This window comes from Argentina silus (genome assembly GCF_951799395.1).
Source record: "Argentina silus genome assembly, chromosome: 3".
Taxonomy (NCBI): Eukaryota; Metazoa; Chordata; class Actinopteri; order Argentiniformes; family Argentinidae; genus Argentina; species Argentina silus.
The window spans coordinates 24,768,174-24,786,813 of record NC_139657.1 but is presented as its reverse complement, the minus strand read 5'-3'; the positions used below and the strand labels follow the sequence as shown (position 1 = coordinate 24,786,813).

Below are 18,640 nucleotides of genomic sequence, written 5' to 3'. Positions count from 1 at the left end.
GTATATTATACATATATGTTACAATTCAAGCAGGTTTTTCTTTTAACATCCCTGCACTGATTATATATGGGTTTGCTATCAAATTGTGTAAACTGCCAAAAAAGCAGTTACGGTGTTGATACTCACGTGAGTGTGCGGATGCACTTGGCGGAGTCACGGATGTCCCACACCTTGATGTAGGAGGTGGAGACGGTGAAGACCAGGCTGGAGCTGTAGCGCACTGACACCACGTTGTTGGGGTGACCAGCCAGGGACATGATCTCTTGACCTGTCACCAGGTTCCACACCTTACAGGTACGGTCTGAGAGTGGGAGAAAATGTTGATACAGAGTAGAATGTCAGAAAATATTATGTAATATTATGTCAGTCCCGTAACGCCATATCAGAACATCACACACTTTTTCAGTCCTATCACAACACATCGTAACACCTGGTTTCTATAAAAATGTTTGTGTCAGTCCTGTTACGACACTAAAGGTCAGTCCCATAACAATATAGTCAGTCCAGGAACAAAATTGAATAGGTATTGTAAGTGAGGTGATTGTCAGTTAGTATGTATGTGACACATCCATCATAGCGAGGTTGATGTTAAAGAATGGCTGAGAACGGTAAGTATGCTACTGTGTACTAAGTGAAGAATACGAAGTAGTGTGTATGGTGAGCTGTAGATGTGACCTTTGGAGCCAGTGAAGAGGAGGTCATCAGTAGAGTCCACACACAGGACAGCTTTGGTGTGCCCTTCAGCCACATGGACACACTGCAGCGTTGCTGACCGACTGCTCTTGGAGGGCGGAACAGGGTTGATGACACCTCTGGAAAGGGAGAAAGTATGCGCGCGCACACGCAAGTATTCATGTCACAAGGGATGGGAGAAAAAAAACCTGGTAACCAACCCTGTTAATGCTTTTTTGAGTAACATAGTGAGATGCACGAAATGTAGTAGATACTGCATGCAGTCCCCACATACAGTACAGAGCACCATCCATAGCCACATCACAGCCATATATGTACATGCATACTGTACATGCAACCCATTTGGCCAGTTAGCAACATGCTGCAAAATAAAACCAAATAACCAAACATATCCACCAAGAATAATGGTTGGACTGACAAGAACAAAACCAGAACAGTACACACAACCTTCCAAGAAAGGAATACCTGTGAACCTCAAGAACAGAAGAGCCACTCTCATCTCAGCCTACAACACATCAGGCTGAGATAGAGTTGCTAAGACACTCATTGAGAAAACAGTGGCCAAGTTCTATAACAGATCAACGCGGGAACTGAGGTTCAATAGTGGAAGAGGCATCCAGAGCTATCATAGATTGGCACATACCAGTCACAATTTCAACTGACAATATCTACTATACAATGTAGTTATTGACATAAATGCAGTTACAGAAAGACTGAAAGCCTACCTCAGGTTCCAAAATCTATAGGAGATCATTAGTACAGGTAAGATACTGACACAATAATCGAAGAAACAATAAGGGTTATCACTCTACAATGAGGCATCCTAAGTAGAGTGAATTGACTCATCATCAGCAGAAAATTTACAAAAATGTCAAAGAGACAAACAAAATTGTTTCAAGACAATCTGTATAGGATGCTACCAATATATAAATATATTTATAGTTCTTGAACTTGAGTCAAAGTTGTGAGTGACAAACAATTATTTCGGCCCAGGTTGTGATAAGAGAGTTGATGCACAGCATGTGACAGAGAGGGCACACTTATCCATATAGCAGAAGGAGAAATACAGGCCACTGTGCTGTACTTGGAGGAATCTATACCACTTGAAGAAAGGTATGAAGGTGTCCAGAATTCTTAAGATGTGTCATCCTAATGTATGCAGTCAGTGAACACAACACATTTGAGTGATGGATTTTGGTCATTTCACTTTTGGTGCTTTCTGCTACTACCACTGTAACCTCAATCTTTTTTTTGCTATGCAATTCTATAATGCAAGTTTATAATATTCTATTTACAATAATCTTATCAATACACCATTATTTAAATAGTTTAACTGTTGAGGCTTGCATCTTACTCTTAATCTTGTCTTACTGAATGCTGTCTTACTCTATGGTGCTAGAGTCAGTCAGGTTTTCTCCTTACTTATTCTGCGGTACGTCTGCTCTCCCCAGAAACCCTGTCAGACGACTAAATACGCTCTGGCTACAGGTGCTGGCAGAGGGGGAGGAGGGGGGAGAAGGGCTGGTCTCAGGGTCACTATGGTCGCAGCTGCAACTGTAGACAGCGGGGCTGAGCTGAGCATCTGGCTGGGTTTTTACAGAGGACACGCATGCACGCACACAACACACACACACACGATGCACACAACCCCTCAACTGTACTCAGCATTCACCCTACAACATTCTGCACTCTAACTGCCTGGGATCACTGTAGACCCATTTCAGAGTCTCAGCATCAGTCTTTTCACATTTGTTCTAAGAACACACAGAGTTCTGCATGCTCATCACATGTGGTCCTGACTGAGGAGAGAGCGGATTCCAGGGGAATGCCAGTTTAGATCCAAAAGACAAAGAGTGTTCAGCCATGTTGCCCCTCACTAGTGGGTTCAGTAAAGATGACAATCACTTCACTTCACTTCCAAGTGTAGAGAAAGTCGGTTAGCGCAGTGATCAATATATACGATTTATATATCGTAGCCAAATTTGCATTAGGGGGTTTGAGAGGTTGAGAGATCAAGTTGAACACTGAATTGATACTAGGCCACTATGCTAAGGAACTCCATAATGAGATATATCCTATCTATCTATCTATCTATCTATCTATCTATCTATCTATCTATCAGTGCTCTCCATACTAAGTATTGGAAAGAGGAAGCATTTTGTCTTCTTTTAGCTCTATACTCCAACAGTTTGGATTTGAAATCAAACAATTACTATGGGGTATATATACTAAGTAGAGATTCCCAACTTTAATTCAGTGTTTTTTTCTTTCAGATTGGTTTCACCATTTAGAACGTACAACATTTTTTAAACATACTCCCCCTATTTCAGGGCTCATAGAGTACTATTTCTATCATATAGTGCAAATAAAGCACTCAAGTTTAGTATTCAGTCGACAATCCTTTGCAAGAAATAACTGCCTGAAGTCTGCGACCCATCGACCAGACTGTGGGTATATTCTCTGGTGATACTCTGCCAGGCCTGTACTGTAGCCATCTTCAGTTGTTGTTTGTTTTGAGGTTTTTTTCTTTATGCTCCTCTTCAGCAAATGAAATGCATGTTCAATTGGATTTAAATCTGAACATTGACTTGGCCAATCAAGAACCTTCCACTTTTTGTCCCTGAAAAACTGCCTAGTTGCAATGGCAGTAAGTTTTGGTTCATTGTCTTACTGTATGATGAAGTGACATCCAATGAATTTGTCGACAAGATGTACTCGACAAGATGTTTCTGTATACTTCAGAAAACATTCTGATGCTGCCATCAGCAGTAACATCATCAAGACAAGTACAACAGTTCTAGTGGCTATACATGCCCAAACCATAACACTTCCATCATGTTTCACAGAGGAGGTGGTATGCTGTAAATCTTGGGCAGAATTTTTTTTCTCCAAACTTTCCACTTGCAATCACCCTGATACACGATAAGATTAATACCTTTTTCCAGACCTCTGCAGGCTTTTACGGTACTTTTTAGCAAACTGTAACCTAGAGTGTGCACCTTGTAGTAAAGCCTCTGTAGTCTGGCTGGTGACATATTCTGCAGATGGTTATCTCTGACATTAGGTCACGGTAGTCTCTTAATTACGGTGAGCATCGATAACGTCGGTCATCGACTGTAGAAGTCTTCCTTGGCCTTGATGTTCCAAACTGTTGATTTTGGCAAGCCTAAGATATTGGCTATGTTTCTCATAGTTTATTCTCAGATTTTTCAGCCTAACAATGGCTTCCTTGACTTTCATTGACACCACTTTGGTCCTCATGTTGAGTAGACTCCAAAGGCAAACGCAAAGCCTAAAATCAACACTAGACATTGACAGCTCTCTTATGCCTGCACAAATGTGTGACGGAACACACCTGACGTACCAGAAACACCTGTCAAGCCAATTTTCCAATACTACCGGTTCCCTGAAATAGGTAGACTATGTATATAAAGGGTTGTAATTTCTAAATGTTGAAACCAAGAAAACACTTATTAAAGAATTAAATCTGATAATCTCTACTTTAACCTCATAGTTCAAATCCAAACCGTCATTTGATTTCAAATGTTGGAAGTATAGAGCTAAAAGAAGGCAAAATGCTTCCTCTTTCCAATACTTATGGAGGGCACTGTATATCCAATTGGCTGATGCCTACCCAGCTTATAGGAAGTCCCACCCTAGTTGACTACATGGTGCCCCTCATGCTGTCACAAATGCAATGTATGGGAAAGATAGCATGTGCCTTCTCGAGGGATATAATTAGGACATATCTGACTGTGTTGTCTCATTCAAGAGGGATATAGAAGCTCAAGATCTTCCAAGGATAAAAACACTAGAAATTCAGTGTAGAACTTGGCAGGGTAAAGTTATTCACACCAGGCAAAATGATGTGTTGATTAAGTTGACACCACATGCTTCCGAGGCAGAAAATCAAGAAGAGAGAGATCATTTGACGGTGTTGGAAAAAATGGCACTTTCGGCCACCAGTTACCAGGAAGGCGCTAGCTCTTACTGTTTCATCTCCTTGACCTTAGCTCTGTCAGCTGCCGCTTGCGCCTTGTCATAGGTCTTCCTGCGAGAGAGCGGGGACGGCTCCGGAACTCTCTTTTCTGCCCCTAAGGGAGGTCTGGTGCCGGAACTGACATTCAGTTTCATTTCATTAGCGAAACACAAACACAAAGACAACACAAAACATAACACAAGGATGTGAACCAAAAAAAAAATTTGAAACAATATGAGGCGGTGATCATGCAATTTACACACACACACACACTGTTACCTGACATTATAGTCCCAACAGAGGTCCCTCTTCGCCAAGCTCATGTGCTACATGACAGAACTGTGTAGCATTAGTGCTACACTAAATCCAGTCCCCAGCACCATAACTAATTCAAGTCACACTAAAGTGAGTTATCAGCCATTTCTCTTGTTCTGCTGTGTCAACGTGCAATCAGTAATAATCAGTATCATTAGTATCTCTATCAAGGGCTATTGAAAGCCTATTGCACAACTGGTTAGCATGTTAGCTGTTAATGTTATTGTTAAAAGAAGCAGCTGTTACTGTGAATGGTAAACTAACATACGTGGACTACTGCACACTAAAACCATAGTGTGTAGAAAGGTAAAACAAGGTATGTTTCTGTGTTTGTAGCAGGCCAGTATTTTTATTTTATTGCATGAGTATTAACCTTTAGGGCTATAAATAAATGCATGAATATAAGTTTGGCAGACCTTACATACTACATGCTTTTATAGTTACATTTCAAAGGGGCAGACTTTCGTTTCTGGTCTAGGAGGACTTGCAATTCCATAGAGGGATTTATAGACAATGTCAGGCAAAGTGAAAAGGGGAGAGGCAGCACCGATATAAACATGCAAGAAGCAAGATTGTAGGATTAGCACGTTAGCGAGTTAGCATGCGCTGAGGCCAGACTTACATGCTGCCCATTTTAGAGGAAAAGCCAGGGGGATGAGGCATATAGTCCCTGGCTGACAAGCCAACAGTCTCCAGATCCACCCCCCCTTCTGGAGTTTCAGCCAATGGTAGGATTGGGGTGGAGAAATCTCCAGTGGGGGTGTCAGGGACAGAGTCACTGTTGGCGTAGAGAAGCTCCATCTGAGTGGTTGTCCTCCTACGAGCCTGTGTGGGGAGAAACACACGCTCGCACACGCACGCACACACACACACACACACACACGCGCACACGCACACACACGCACAGAAAATTATGCTTCAAGATGCTCAACATGCTTGTACATGAGGAAGACTAGCACATGCAGACACACCCCTACACAAAATTGGTAGTGCTGCAGACAACGCTACCTTGCTCCTTGTTTTGGTTTCTCCACAAAGTTTCATTAGATCTGATGCTAGGGAGCTGGAAGAAAATGAAGTGTAAAACATGAGTCACCATTCAAATGGAAATAAAATGTTCCCGCTCTTTCAAATAGGCTGCACCTGCTGTGATGTGGTATCAGATACTATGGCTAAGCTATTGCTAAGTAAACAAACTATTTTATAAAATTATTTTCTGTGGTAATTTGGGTGAAAAATCCATTTTATACAGGGAAGGCTACTGTACTTACTTTCCTTCTGTTGCAGGACTCTGGGCAGACTCATCACTGCTGCTTTCGTCTCCATTGTCTGTAAAATCAGAAGAGCCCAAATATTAGAGTCATGCGATAGCCATATTTTATGATTAGCAAACTATTTTCATGATTAATAATTACTGTCTTTACTTTCAAGTTGATATTATATCTAGTAGACCAAATACCTGTCCATTGACCGGGGGACCTATCGAACCAATGGTTATACTAGTTGATATCAACAAATGTTAAGAGGTTTGTTTATTGAACAGGGTGTGGTAACAATGAACAAGGAAAGCAGATGAAGACGATGTCAGCGCAGCGCCATGCTGTTTCATCAAGACCCAGGTCCTTGTCCAGTCACTGAGTTCAAAGAGTTCAGAGAGGGGTCAAAAGAGGTAACAGGTCAGGGGTCGAAGAGAGGTCATATGGGAGGGGTTATGAAGAGTTCAACAGAGGGGAAAGACTGAAGACGAGACAAGATCAACAAGGTAAGGATTCATTAGTCCATTGCTCCCGGGTGGCTTGCCTACTGGCTCCTGAAACAAACATCCTTATTCTATCTGTGAAGGGGTCCTCTAAAGATACACAAATTGTAATAAGCAGGTGCTAAGGCATGGTGGCTGTAGCACATGGTGAGCTGGGGGTTGGGTTTCTTCCACATTGGGGAGGAGGGGAAAGGGGTCAGCAGACAGATGGAGGGAAGGCTGGTAGCGTTACACCTCATGCACCTGGATATGTTTGTTATGAAACTTAGTTAGTTCTGAGGAGGAGGGGACCCATGCATTCAGAACATATAAAGTCTGGTGTATTTTACTTACCAACTGGCATGTTACCTAGCTCTGAAAAGATTAAGGCAACACGGGGGGGAACAGAAAAAGGCAACACACAAATCAAAAGACACATTCCCCCATAATTAAAAGCAAAATCAAATCAAAAGAAAATAAAGAACAAGTCTACTGCATCAATGATACTATTCAACACAGCATCCCCCTAAAGAGAAGCTGGTGTAAATACAAACAATGAATTAAACCTTAAGAGTTAGTCAGTACTGCAACACAAATGTCAGTACTGATATAAATAAAAAGAGAGCTGCCACATTGCACAAATAACCTTCAACCCAGCATCTATTCAGGTGGAGGCAACGAGCAAGAGCAATTCAACAGGCCCAATCATGCACTCGACCACAGCCACCTAGTCCTATTTCTGGAGGTCCAAAATGTCTCTTTCAGCATCCAATAATACCTCTGCACCAGGTAGGCGACCGATGAGATGGATACCATTACAATATACTGGTGACTTACTTAATGTCTGATGTAATTTATTTTATCCTGCATGACTTCTATGAGTTGTATCACCCATTGGATAACTGAAGCATGTCAGGTTCCACAAAGGCCAACAGTAGTTAGTTATTTCAACCAACAACCTTCAATTTCACACAGTAGTTAAATGGAGCTAGCTAATGGAGTCAGTAAGAGCCTGCAACGTAGTGGGAGAAGGTGACATCAGGACCTCCAGAAACAAGGCTTGATGGAGCAGTTTGTGGGTCCTGAACAGTACTACTAAAGAACAGGGTGTGCAGTAATACTTTAGCCAGGAGGGGCAGTTGTGGTTGAGCAGCTGGCTGCTACAGTACCTTGAAGAGCGTTCCCCAGTAAAGCGTCCAGTTCTGGGTTAAACTCGGCCTTCTCCTTCAACATGTGGAAGAGCAGCTGGTTCTGGGTGGCGCTGGTGATCTCTGTCTGCTTCAGTCGACCCTCCATCACCTTTACTTGAGACTCCTTCTGAGCCACCTGCAGACCCTGGAGAGAGGGACAGGGAGGGGCCATGGGAGGTCATGAGGAGGGAAAACATCTCTCTAACACGCACACAGACACGCACGCACGCACGCACATGCATATGCAAACACACACACACACAGGTAGAGTTACCTTGTTGACGGCCATAGACATGAAGTGATCCAGCAGGAACCGGGCCTCTGAGAGGGTACAGGAACCGATCACAGCGGAGACGTCAACCGTGTCACCCTCGTCCTGCAAACGCACACGTAATGTATCAGATAAGTTATTCATAAGAAATATGTTCTGTCACGAACTGAGTGAGTCATGAAATAAGCTTTCTTGTGTTTCTAGATCAGTGCAGATAAACGGGAGCAAACAAGAAAGTGCTACTTTTTGAGATGCACCCTGTGACTGCTGTCTCTCCGGGCTCTTTGTCCACCTGTCCGTCCATCTGTCCATCTGCCTATCTGCCTGCCTGCCTGCCCGCCCGCCCGCCCGTCTCTCTGTCTCACCTTGGCCTCCTCCATCTGCATTATGTTGGCCTGACAGTCGGCAATGCTGTCGTTGATGTAGTCAATGTTGGCCGCCAGGGCATCCACTTCCTCGTTCAGGGGAAGCACCAACTTCTCTGCCTCTGGCCCCTCCCCCGCAAGCCTGTCCCTCTTCCTGGTCACCTTCTCCCGCCGCTTGGTGAGCTCCTCTCGTTGCTGTAGAGACAGGAGCGGGGAAACGTTATTACAACATTATTACAACTAGCAATGCCTGATATCCCAACTCCATTGGTTTGCCAGAGTTAAACATCAGCTGAGCCAAGCCAAAATTAGCTAAAGCTCTATTCTTGATTTCGTCCAACACTTTGTGACAGCCTGGATTCCTAGACTTCAACTAGAATCATGTTTTAGTGACAGGACAAATGTCACCCTCCTGCTGGTTTTGGTTCTATCTCTGCAGGGAAAACATCTGCCTGTCAATTCCAACTGAGAAGCTTTGACAGAAAAAGGGACTGAAAGCCTTCCCATCTCTCCAATATGGGGGGCGTTGACATGGTCACAGGAGCTTACCTTGAGCAGGCGGTTCATGTCAGCCTCCATGTTGGAGATGGTCATCCTCTGCATGATGACATCAGAGATGCACCGCTCCAGAGACTGCCACTTCCCCCGTGAAATCCTGGTAGAGTACACACCCACTGACCTTCTATAGTATGGCCTGGGAGATGCACACACAAGCTCAATGTCAAAATCTCTTAGCTGTAATGGGTAGCACATCATGCATAAGTGTATGATCAAACACACCAATAGATTGTCTTGGAAACACACACATAAAGCAGTTCGTTCACAACACACACTGTAAGACACACACACACACACACACACACACACCTGGATCCATTGGGTGCGGTGGAGCCAGACGAGTGCATACGGCCAGAGGGTGGTCGATGGGATGAGTCCTGCAGGGTGTCTTGTAGATTGATCTTCCTGGTGACCTTCCCTGATGCAGGCCTGGCCTGTCTCCTCAGAGCCGTCACCTTCAGACACACAGGTCAGGGAACAGGCAAAGAGCAACTGGTAACTGACTGAAGTTGGTCCATGACTTGTGTAACCCAGGTGAACTCATGGGTTAAACCATCATTAGTCAATCATCATTAAATTATGAGCCAATCATTATTTCTAAACAAGTTACTAATTACAGCCAATCAGAATTTAGCATCTGACTTGGTCCCGCCCTTATGGTTTAGAGAGAGGCATGTTCAGGCAGAACGAGTCAGAAGTGTCAGATCTGAAGACAATGGATGATGACTGATGTTGACTGATATACTTCAGTAATTGTAAACCACTCAACGCCTCATTCACTCGACGCTGCTGTGGACGTGGTTGAGTGTTTTGTTGAGTCTTGGAGGATACATTTATTAATTTGATTGCTGCACATTAGTGTGGTAGGATCTTTCATATCCCATACTCTGGGAATGGTAATTGTTTATGATAATTTATTGTATATTTTGACTAGTCATTGTGTGAACCTAATCTCTACCCTATGGTAAACTTGATGTTTTTTATATATATATATATCTTTTAAATGTAGTTTGTTATTTTGGTACTATATACTATTTGAATACAAGCCAGTATGTGCTCTACTTATTCTCTGGTCTTGATTCTTCACTGTGTTACCACCACCTCCCTTTATGTCTAGACTAATCTGTGATTTTCAAAATAGTTCAATTTACTGTATGTGTCCAGTACTTTGTTGGAGAACCCTGAATCTACCACAAATTCAAGTTCAATTCTAAAGTATACGTCTTTTTTTCATATACTGTATGTAATAATTGTGGAGGCTTTAAAATGGTCTATGGAATTGGAGTTCTTACCTCCTCTGTCTTCCTGCGCAGTATCAGCTCCTGTTGTCTTTTCTGGGTCTCCAGCAGTTTCAGCTGGTGCTGTGGATGAGATATCACAGAGTAAACCACAACCAAAGACATCAATGTGATGTAGTCCCAGAGGCTTGTTGTATTCACACAGTAAATTCAATATCATTAATTTCGTCATTATCTCTGATAAAGATAAATACTTAAATACTTGAACCACTCTGTCTACTAAACTCCTGCTTAAACAAGCCAATATGCGCTTGTTCTTCCCCATGGCTGACCTCCTGTTTGCGCTGGTCCTTTTTCAGTGAGGCGATCTCTCGGTTCCTCCGAGACTCTGTCATCCTGTTCTTCTCTTGCTGCTCCTTCATCTGCTTCATCAGGCGGACCTACGGGCCAATCACAGTCCGTGGGTAACATGTTTACAACGTCACTTGTCATATCAATGTCACAGATGTAGTGGATGGCTAAGTTAGCATTGCATAGTGACATCGCTTTCCTGAGACCTGAAGTACAGTGGTGTCACTCTCCTACAACAAATGCTATTTTAGTAGGGTAGCGGTTAGTACGTTAGCTTCTACAGTACGTTGTGTTATGTGTCGAATCCAGCCTGAGGCAAACAAAAGTCTAGGACTAATATCCCAGAAGGAGCAATGCTTCTCTCCAGGTACATTTACTCTGTGCTTTCTCAGTAGTGGCTCAGCAGCTGAGTGAAATAAATTACTTGACATGGCTTCCTTGTTCTACATACATTGCCCTGTGCAAGTAATGGGACAGTGAAGCATTTTTTCTTCTTTTGGGTCTATACTCCAAAAGTTTGGATTTGAAATCAAACAATTACTATGAGGTTAAAGAATATATTGTCAGCTTTTTTGGTGGGTATTTTTGTACAGGTTGGTTTCACCATTCAGAAATTACAACGTCATTTTACATTTTATACATCGTCCTCCTATTTCAGGGCACCAAATAATCCAAATTAAACACTCCTGTTTAGTATGTGGTCGACAATCCTTTGCATGCCATAACTGCCTGAAGTCTGTGACCCATTGACCCCACCAGACGCTTCGTATCTTCTCTGGCGATGCTCTGCCAGGGCTGTACAGGAGCAGTTGTTGTTTGTTTTGAGGTATTTTGCCTAAAATCTTATCAGGAGATGAATTTGGAGGCATTTGCTCATACTTGAGCAGACAAAATGTTTCTGTACACTACAGTACACTAACCCTAACCCCAGCAGTTACATCATCAATGAAGAATAACTTAGCCAGTTCTAGTGGCAGCTACAGCATGTATGCCCAAATCATACCACCCCCTCCACCATGTTTCATGGATGAGGTGGTATGCTGTAAATCTTGGTCAGATCCTTGTTTCTCCAAACTTTCCTCTTGCAATAACTCTGGTACATTATAATATTTGTCTTATCTGTCTACAAGACCTTTTTCCAGACCTCTGCAGGATTTGTAGGTACATTTTTGCAAACTGTAACCATCCTTGTAACTGTGACCATCCTTTTTTAAAATAACTAGCACTCCTGGAGAGTGTTTTTTCTTCTTCTTTTTTTTCTTAATTATGGTGAGCATTCTTTAGTCATCCACTGTAGAAGTCTTCCTTGGCCTACCAGCCGTGTGTAATTGCTGAGCTCACCAGTGCTTTTGTTTCTTTTTAATGATGTTCCAAATTGTTGACTTTGGCAAGCCTAAGATTGTGGCTATGTTTCTCATAGTTTTTTTCAGATTTTTCAGCCTAATAATGGCTTCCTTGCCTTTCATTGACACCTCTTTGGTCCTCATGTTGACAGACACTAATAGCAGACTCCAAAGGCAAATGCAAAGCCTAGAATCAATACTAGACATTGACCGCTCTCTTATGTTTGCACAAATGATGTGATGGAACACACCTGACTTACCCCAGTCAAGCTAATTGTCCCATTACTTTTGGTGCCCTGAAGTAGGGGGGACTATGTATAAAAAGTGGTGTCATTTCTAAAGGGTGAAATCAATATGTACACAAATACCATCAAATAAAAGCTGATAATCGCCAATAAAAGAAAAAATGCTTCACTCTCCCATTACTTACATAGGGCACTGGAGGTCCGTAATTGTGGGTTGAATCCCAAGCTGTACATCTGCGCCCTTAATTTAAAAACTTGCACTGAAGTCTGAGTTACACCAACAGATTTTAAGTGATATCATCATTTTATACAGTTAAAATATTAAGCAGTCAAGGACACAAGAGAGGACCCAAGTGAATGTGCTCTGTCATTCGTCAAGTGATATTTTGTTTTGGATGTTTGTGGTCCACGGTACCTTTGTTTTTTTCATCTCGCCCACATCCATCTGGAGCTTCTTGAGCTGTTTCTCGTACTGTGATTGATTCTTGAGCAGGCGGGCGTGCTCCTTCTGGGCCGACTGCAACTTCTGCATCTCCTTGTTCATGACACTCAGCTTCTTCTCGTACTCCGCCTTGATCTTCCGTGTCTTATCCTCTGTGCACGTCTCCACTGAGCCTGGGGATAGGGGGAAGACAGAGAAGTGAGCACCAAGCTCAGGGGGAAGACTAAGATATTAGCCCTACAGTTCTGTAGGAAATAACAATTAAAGCCTTTATGAGGATTGTCATGAGGTGTTGTTTTTTTTATGTAATGTAAAGAAATCTTGTTATAGAATGCACTACGCAGATGTTTCAGGTGTTTCCCATGTAACCCATGTTCCACATACTGATGGATTACCCATGTCATGTTTCAGCTGACCTTTCCATGTTTTGGTTGTGGTTCACTGATCTTACACATGCTTGTTTTCCATTACCACAACCATAGCTCTGTGGTTGTGGTCTACTGGTCTTACCCATGTTCTGCAGCACCCTGTCTCTCTCCAGCTGGGTGTCTCTGATCTTGCTCTGCAGCATCATCAGCTTCTGTTCGTATTGCTGTTTGAGCGTGTGCAGACGCCTTTGGCTGTTCTCCAGCTCGTCGATGAGCTTCTGCTTTATGGCGATCTCACATGTGATGTTGGCCAGGTCCGCCTGGAAGTTCTCTGGGTACATGAGTTAGAAAGACATAGTATCAAAAGTTGATTAATTCCATTTATTTCTTAGGTCCTGGGTAAAAAAAATACTTCATTAAAAGTGAGTGTGGCATCGCAATGACCAGTCAATTGTCAAAACATGCTCGATACATAAGACATACTCATATGCTCCAATCAAAGACTAATGTTAGGTTACACCCAAACATGGAGAACCATGTACCTTTCTATACATTATATTTCTACAATGCAGCCATAGAATGGGTGGTACCTTTCTCATCTAACTCGGAGTCAGAATCATCAGAGCTCTCCTCCATGTCCATCTCCTCCTCTTCCTCCTCCTCCTCTTCCTCCCCTTCCTCATGGTCGCTCCCCTCTTGTGCCTCCTGCGAGCCCAAACAAATGATCAAGTATCAGAAAAACGATTCACTTTGTGTTTGTGGTATATGAGATTTGGGCAAATGGGCTGTCAATCATACCGTTTCAGCCTCATCATTGGCTCGTTCAGTTAGGTCTTTTTCAGTCCCCTTGTCTTGATCATTGTCAGGGACCTCCTCTTTGATGGCACTAAAGGAGATCAAAGACATTTTCTATGCATAAAGCATAAGTGCATAGTGCCTTAGGCATGCACACTGTGGATTCATAAATGGCAGCCTAAAGAAGTTAAAGCATTTAACACATCTATAAGCACTAAATGTGTTATTAATACTGTAAAATGTAAATCATATAAATCATAAGAACTAAAAAGAAAATCCTAAGCAAAGAAAGCTTGACACAGTATGCAGCACACATTACAAAAAGGTTTGTACTGTATACAAACAAATTAGGATATGAATCCCATTGTGTTGGATAGCTTAAATTCCTAACGAGTGTTAGTAGGTGATAGAAGCCTTAGGTGATGTCTCAGGTCTTATCAGCCAGATGAGTAAACTGAAAGAAACAGGTCAACACAGGGGAAAAAAGGGTAGTTACCAAACCATATCATATTGTACGATACTGTACACTATCAGTGTCAGATATACGTACATATGACTCCTATGGGGATAAATCTTGATATGAACAAATTAAACTAGACTTCTTTTTTTTTTTTTTTTTTTTTTAAATCTTTTCAGCTCTAAACTGAATCTATAGACAGAGAAGTGGAGCCAATAGGGAGGCGGCGTGAGAGAGGGTGAGAGGTCAATGGGTTGGGCTTGGTGCTCAGGCTAGAGGTAGCCACAGCAACATTATCAAAAGGGGAAAGGTTAAAAGGTGGAGGGTGAGGGGGGAGAGTTTGGGTTCGTGGGGAAATGCTGCTACAGTAGTATGTTTCCCTCCTGGTGTGGCAACTACCTGTCAAACAAAACAAAAATTGTGGTTTAGAAAGAAGAGAGGGATGGGGATGGCTATGGGGGGAGGAGGGGGCGAAACCATGACAAACCTGCTGTCCTCAACCTCCTCCATCTCCTCCTCTACCACCTCCTCCTCCTCCCTCTGTCTTTCTGCCAGCAGCTGCTGGAGCCTTCAAGGAGGGGTGAAGGGTTAAAGGTCATAGGAGAGGTGACAAGGAAGGAGGGAAGGAAAGAGGAGAGGAAAAATGCAGTCAGGAGGGAAATCCAAACTGCTTCTCATCTTCATTGAGCTGGACGTATAAGTGCATGTGCTATCGCTTAAACACATGCTTCACGATTGCGATGCTATGTACTTTGCTTAGAATTTACCCATCCCACTCATAGAGCATATTACTGATAATTCAAGGATGTCAAAAGCAGAGAAAAAAGTTCAGCCAGGAAATAATAATAAATAAATATGAAATTCCATTCAGACACATGTACAGTATCAATTCAAGCGCCTGTGCCCAGTATGTTTCTTTTACCTCTTCTTCTTCTTCCTCTCCTTCTTCTTGAGCTTCTCCAGGTCTTTCTTGGCAATCTCGATTATGTCAGAGGCCTCCTTCTCGGGTGCCAGGAGGGCTGGAGAGAAGGTTCCGGGGTAAAAGGACTGGCGGGTGGAGGCACGCGACAGGTTCTTACGCAGGTTCTCATTCACAGCCTCACTCTCCAGGAGTTTGGCCCTATGGGTGCAACCAGAGCAGTACACAAACTAATGAGTCTGCAGATGTGCACAGGAGTGTAAAGACACACACACACACAGTTGGGCAATACGCCGATAAACTTGTACCACTACATCTCTAGGGTTGAGGGTTTTTCCTGACCCACACATGTGCTATTATATTGCTTAATTTACTCAATGTGAACAAGGTCGAGTCAATTGATGGATGACATCCTCCCATGCCTACACTCTAAAAAAGGGATCTACCTAGATCCAAAAAGGCTTCTTTTACAGGGACAAACCGAAGAACAATTTTTCTAAGAGTGTAAGTCATCCCGTTTATATAAGCAAATAAGAGGCATGTACCTGAGTTCTTCAATCTCTTTGATGTAGCTCTGGATCATGTTCCCAATCTCCTCGCTACCCTCACCTGTGAACAAACAGAGCAGGAACACCTTAGGGCATAATGTTTTGGTAGTGCTAATTGTGTTCCTGAGATAGACATGTGTGACACACACGTGCATGCACGTTTCACACTGTTTAATGAGATGGATTGCACACACACACACACACACACACACACACACACACACACACACACACACACACACACGCACACACGCACACACGCACACAGGCACACACTGACGCACAACACACACTCCCTCACATCCCCCTCTCCTACCTGCCCTGGCCAGTGCCTGGTTGGCCTGGTCACTGAGTATCTGTGTGAGTCTGGACCTCTGGGCGTCGATGGTCTCCTGCATGGCTTTGACCCTCACCCTCAGGTTACTGTTCTCCGTCTGCAGCATGGAGTTCTCATGGAACATGTCGTTGATGCTCTCCATGCCGTCTTCTCCCACCATGCGCTTGCCCTACAAGAGGGAAGGGGATTTTAGACAGTTAGAACTCATATTAAAAAAAGGGAAATATTCCTATCGTCACCTCTGCTAATCTCCTTTTGTGTTTATGTTTTCCTTTCTGACCTCAGTCAGTCTCTCTCTCTCTAGCTCTCCTTCTACTGTATTTTAACTCCATCTTTCTTGTTTCCCATTCTCTCAAGTTCCCCATCTGTCTCTCTCTCTCTCTGACCCACTTTCCAATGTATCAATATTGTCCACATTCCTTTCTCGCCCTCCATCTCTCCCTATCCCCTCCCCTCCATCTCTCCCTATCCCTCCGCTCCCTCCATCTCTTCCTCTCTCTCTCACCGTCCTGTACTCCATCAGTTCCATCTGCAGTCTAGCGATCTCGGTCCTCAGGGCGCTGATCTGCTGGCTGGCCTTGTCCTGGTTCACAGTCACCTTGTTCTTGATGTTCCTGGCTCGGTTGGCGTACTTAAGAGAGTTCAGCGTCTCCATGAAGTCACGGTCCGACGGGCTAATGCATGCTATCATTATCGTTTGGCTGAGAGGAGAGGAGGAGGAGGAGGAGGAGGAGGAGGGGGATAGATGTGTGTTTATAAAGGAGGGGCATAGAAGGAGAAGGACACATAAAGGTGTTGAAACCATCTTTGCTGTGTAGAGGACAGCAGTTTCAAATAAAGCTTTGAATTCAAATTTGAAGTTGACAATGACATCACAGCTATCATTTCAACAATAACTTCAAATAAACTCAAAGTTGACAGAATCCATTTGAATCCAAAAATATATCTAACTAGCTATTCACCATTTATCAATTGATTAAATTGTAAATGTATTAAATGTATTTAATTTGATATGGACACAAGCTCAGATGAGAGGCTGACCAATAACACAGACCTGTTTCCGCCTAAGGAGTCCTGTAACAGCCGGGTGAGTTTGGAATCTCTGTAAGGCACGTGTGTGGATCGCTTGCTCCTGTCTCCCAAAGCACTGATTACATTCCCCAAGGCAAGCTTTACAGGCAGAGAAACACAAAGATATATATATTTTTTAACATTACAGTTTTGGATTTATAACATTTACTGTAATACTTTAATCTTCATAAAACAGTTTTCCTGGGGGCTTATCAAAGTCCATAGTTTTGCAGATATTGAAAATAACCTCTAGATGGCACTGTATATTTACAGATTCAACTGAAATCAGATTACTCTTCAGATCATACTTCAGATAGAACATACTCTACATGGATAACACTCTATAGTACATGGATCACACTCTACATAGATCTACAGAAGGACTCCTGATGTAGGTTAGGCCTGTAGGGCCAGCACTCAAAGCCCTCACCAGTCCACAGTTGATGGAGATGCCCTCTTTGGCACGGTCCCCGGTGGCCCCAGTCCTCTTCAGCCGCTCAGAGCCCGCCAGGTCCACAAAGTGAAATTTAGCTGTCAGTGTCTCAAACTCCTCCATCTCCGAGTTGGAGGAGTTTGACTCGCAGTTAGCAACCCTGTTGTCAGTCTCGTCGTCTTGCTGTAGGATGTTAATACAAAAAAGGACGATAGTATCGCAAAACGAGAGTACTAAACATGTCAGTACCATAACACATGAACATTGTGTCATTGCTGCAACATCCCTTGAGGATCAGTCACTACCATGATACAATCCAGAGAGAGGAGTCATACTACAAAAAGCATGTTGAAAACAAGGACACATGTTGTTGATTGAATGCAGATGAAAATATGATTCTGATCATTTTGATTGTTGCTGCTAACATAGATCTCATACGTACATTGTTAGAGGCACAGACACGGACTTGGCACAAGTGGATGGTGAAGATGGCGTGGGAGCGGGAGCTCTGGACGTTCATCTGAGTGCTGGCCGTGGTGCGAGAGAGAGCCCCCAGCTTCAGACACTGCAACATCTGATGAGGGAAACGGATTAAAAACACAGTATATACTGTACACATTCCCCCTCCAGAGCTCCGACCACACACTACAACAGACAAAAACACATTTACTCACATGGCTCCCACCCACCCACACACACACCCACACACCCACACACACACACACACACACACACACACACACACACACACACACACACACACACACACACACACACACACACACACCTCTGCCTCAGAGGCAACCGTCCGCGTGGTCACCCCCACTGTGTAGATTCCTCCATTGGCGTCCTCATGGATCTTGATGTGGGATTTCTGCTTTTTGGCCTCCAAGTCCCGCGTAGTATCAAAGAGATCCAGCACCTCCTCATTATAAAGCTAGACCAGGAAAAACAAAATACACACACAGTATTACCAGGCTGTTT

At 43.3% G+C, this 18,640-nt stretch overlaps 1 protein-coding gene across 1 annotated transcript in view; it reads right to left on the bottom strand.

The window, feature by feature from the left end:
• Positions 1-18,640, bottom strand: part of kif21a (kinesin family member 21A) — a 43,420-nt gene that overhangs the window by 3,541 nt on the left and 21,239 nt on the right. The window contains 29 exon segments of the mRNA XM_083666154.1: positions 127-301; positions 676-812; positions 1,159-1,193; positions 1,195-1,198; positions 4,685-4,810; positions 5,610-5,812; positions 5,996-6,050; positions 6,259-6,316; positions 7,080-7,100; positions 7,895-8,060; positions 8,190-8,291; positions 8,552-8,746; positions 9,101-9,245; positions 9,419-9,564; positions 10,402-10,470; positions 10,680-10,787; positions 12,702-12,901; positions 13,239-13,427; positions 13,687-13,801; positions 13,895-13,982; positions 14,836-14,916; positions 15,271-15,468; positions 15,813-15,876; positions 16,132-16,321; positions 16,658-16,853; positions 17,207-17,322; positions 17,654-17,839; positions 18,099-18,230; positions 18,444-18,593. Coding sequence (XP_083522280.1) covers positions 127-301; positions 676-812; positions 1,159-1,193; positions 1,195-1,198; positions 4,685-4,810; positions 5,610-5,812; positions 5,996-6,050; positions 6,259-6,316; positions 7,080-7,100; positions 7,895-8,060; positions 8,190-8,291; positions 8,552-8,746; positions 9,101-9,245; positions 9,419-9,564; positions 10,402-10,470; positions 10,680-10,787; positions 12,702-12,901; positions 13,239-13,427; positions 13,687-13,801; positions 13,895-13,982; positions 14,836-14,916; positions 15,271-15,468; positions 15,813-15,876; positions 16,132-16,321; positions 16,658-16,853; positions 17,207-17,322; positions 17,654-17,839; positions 18,099-18,230; positions 18,444-18,593 — 3,650 coding nt within the window.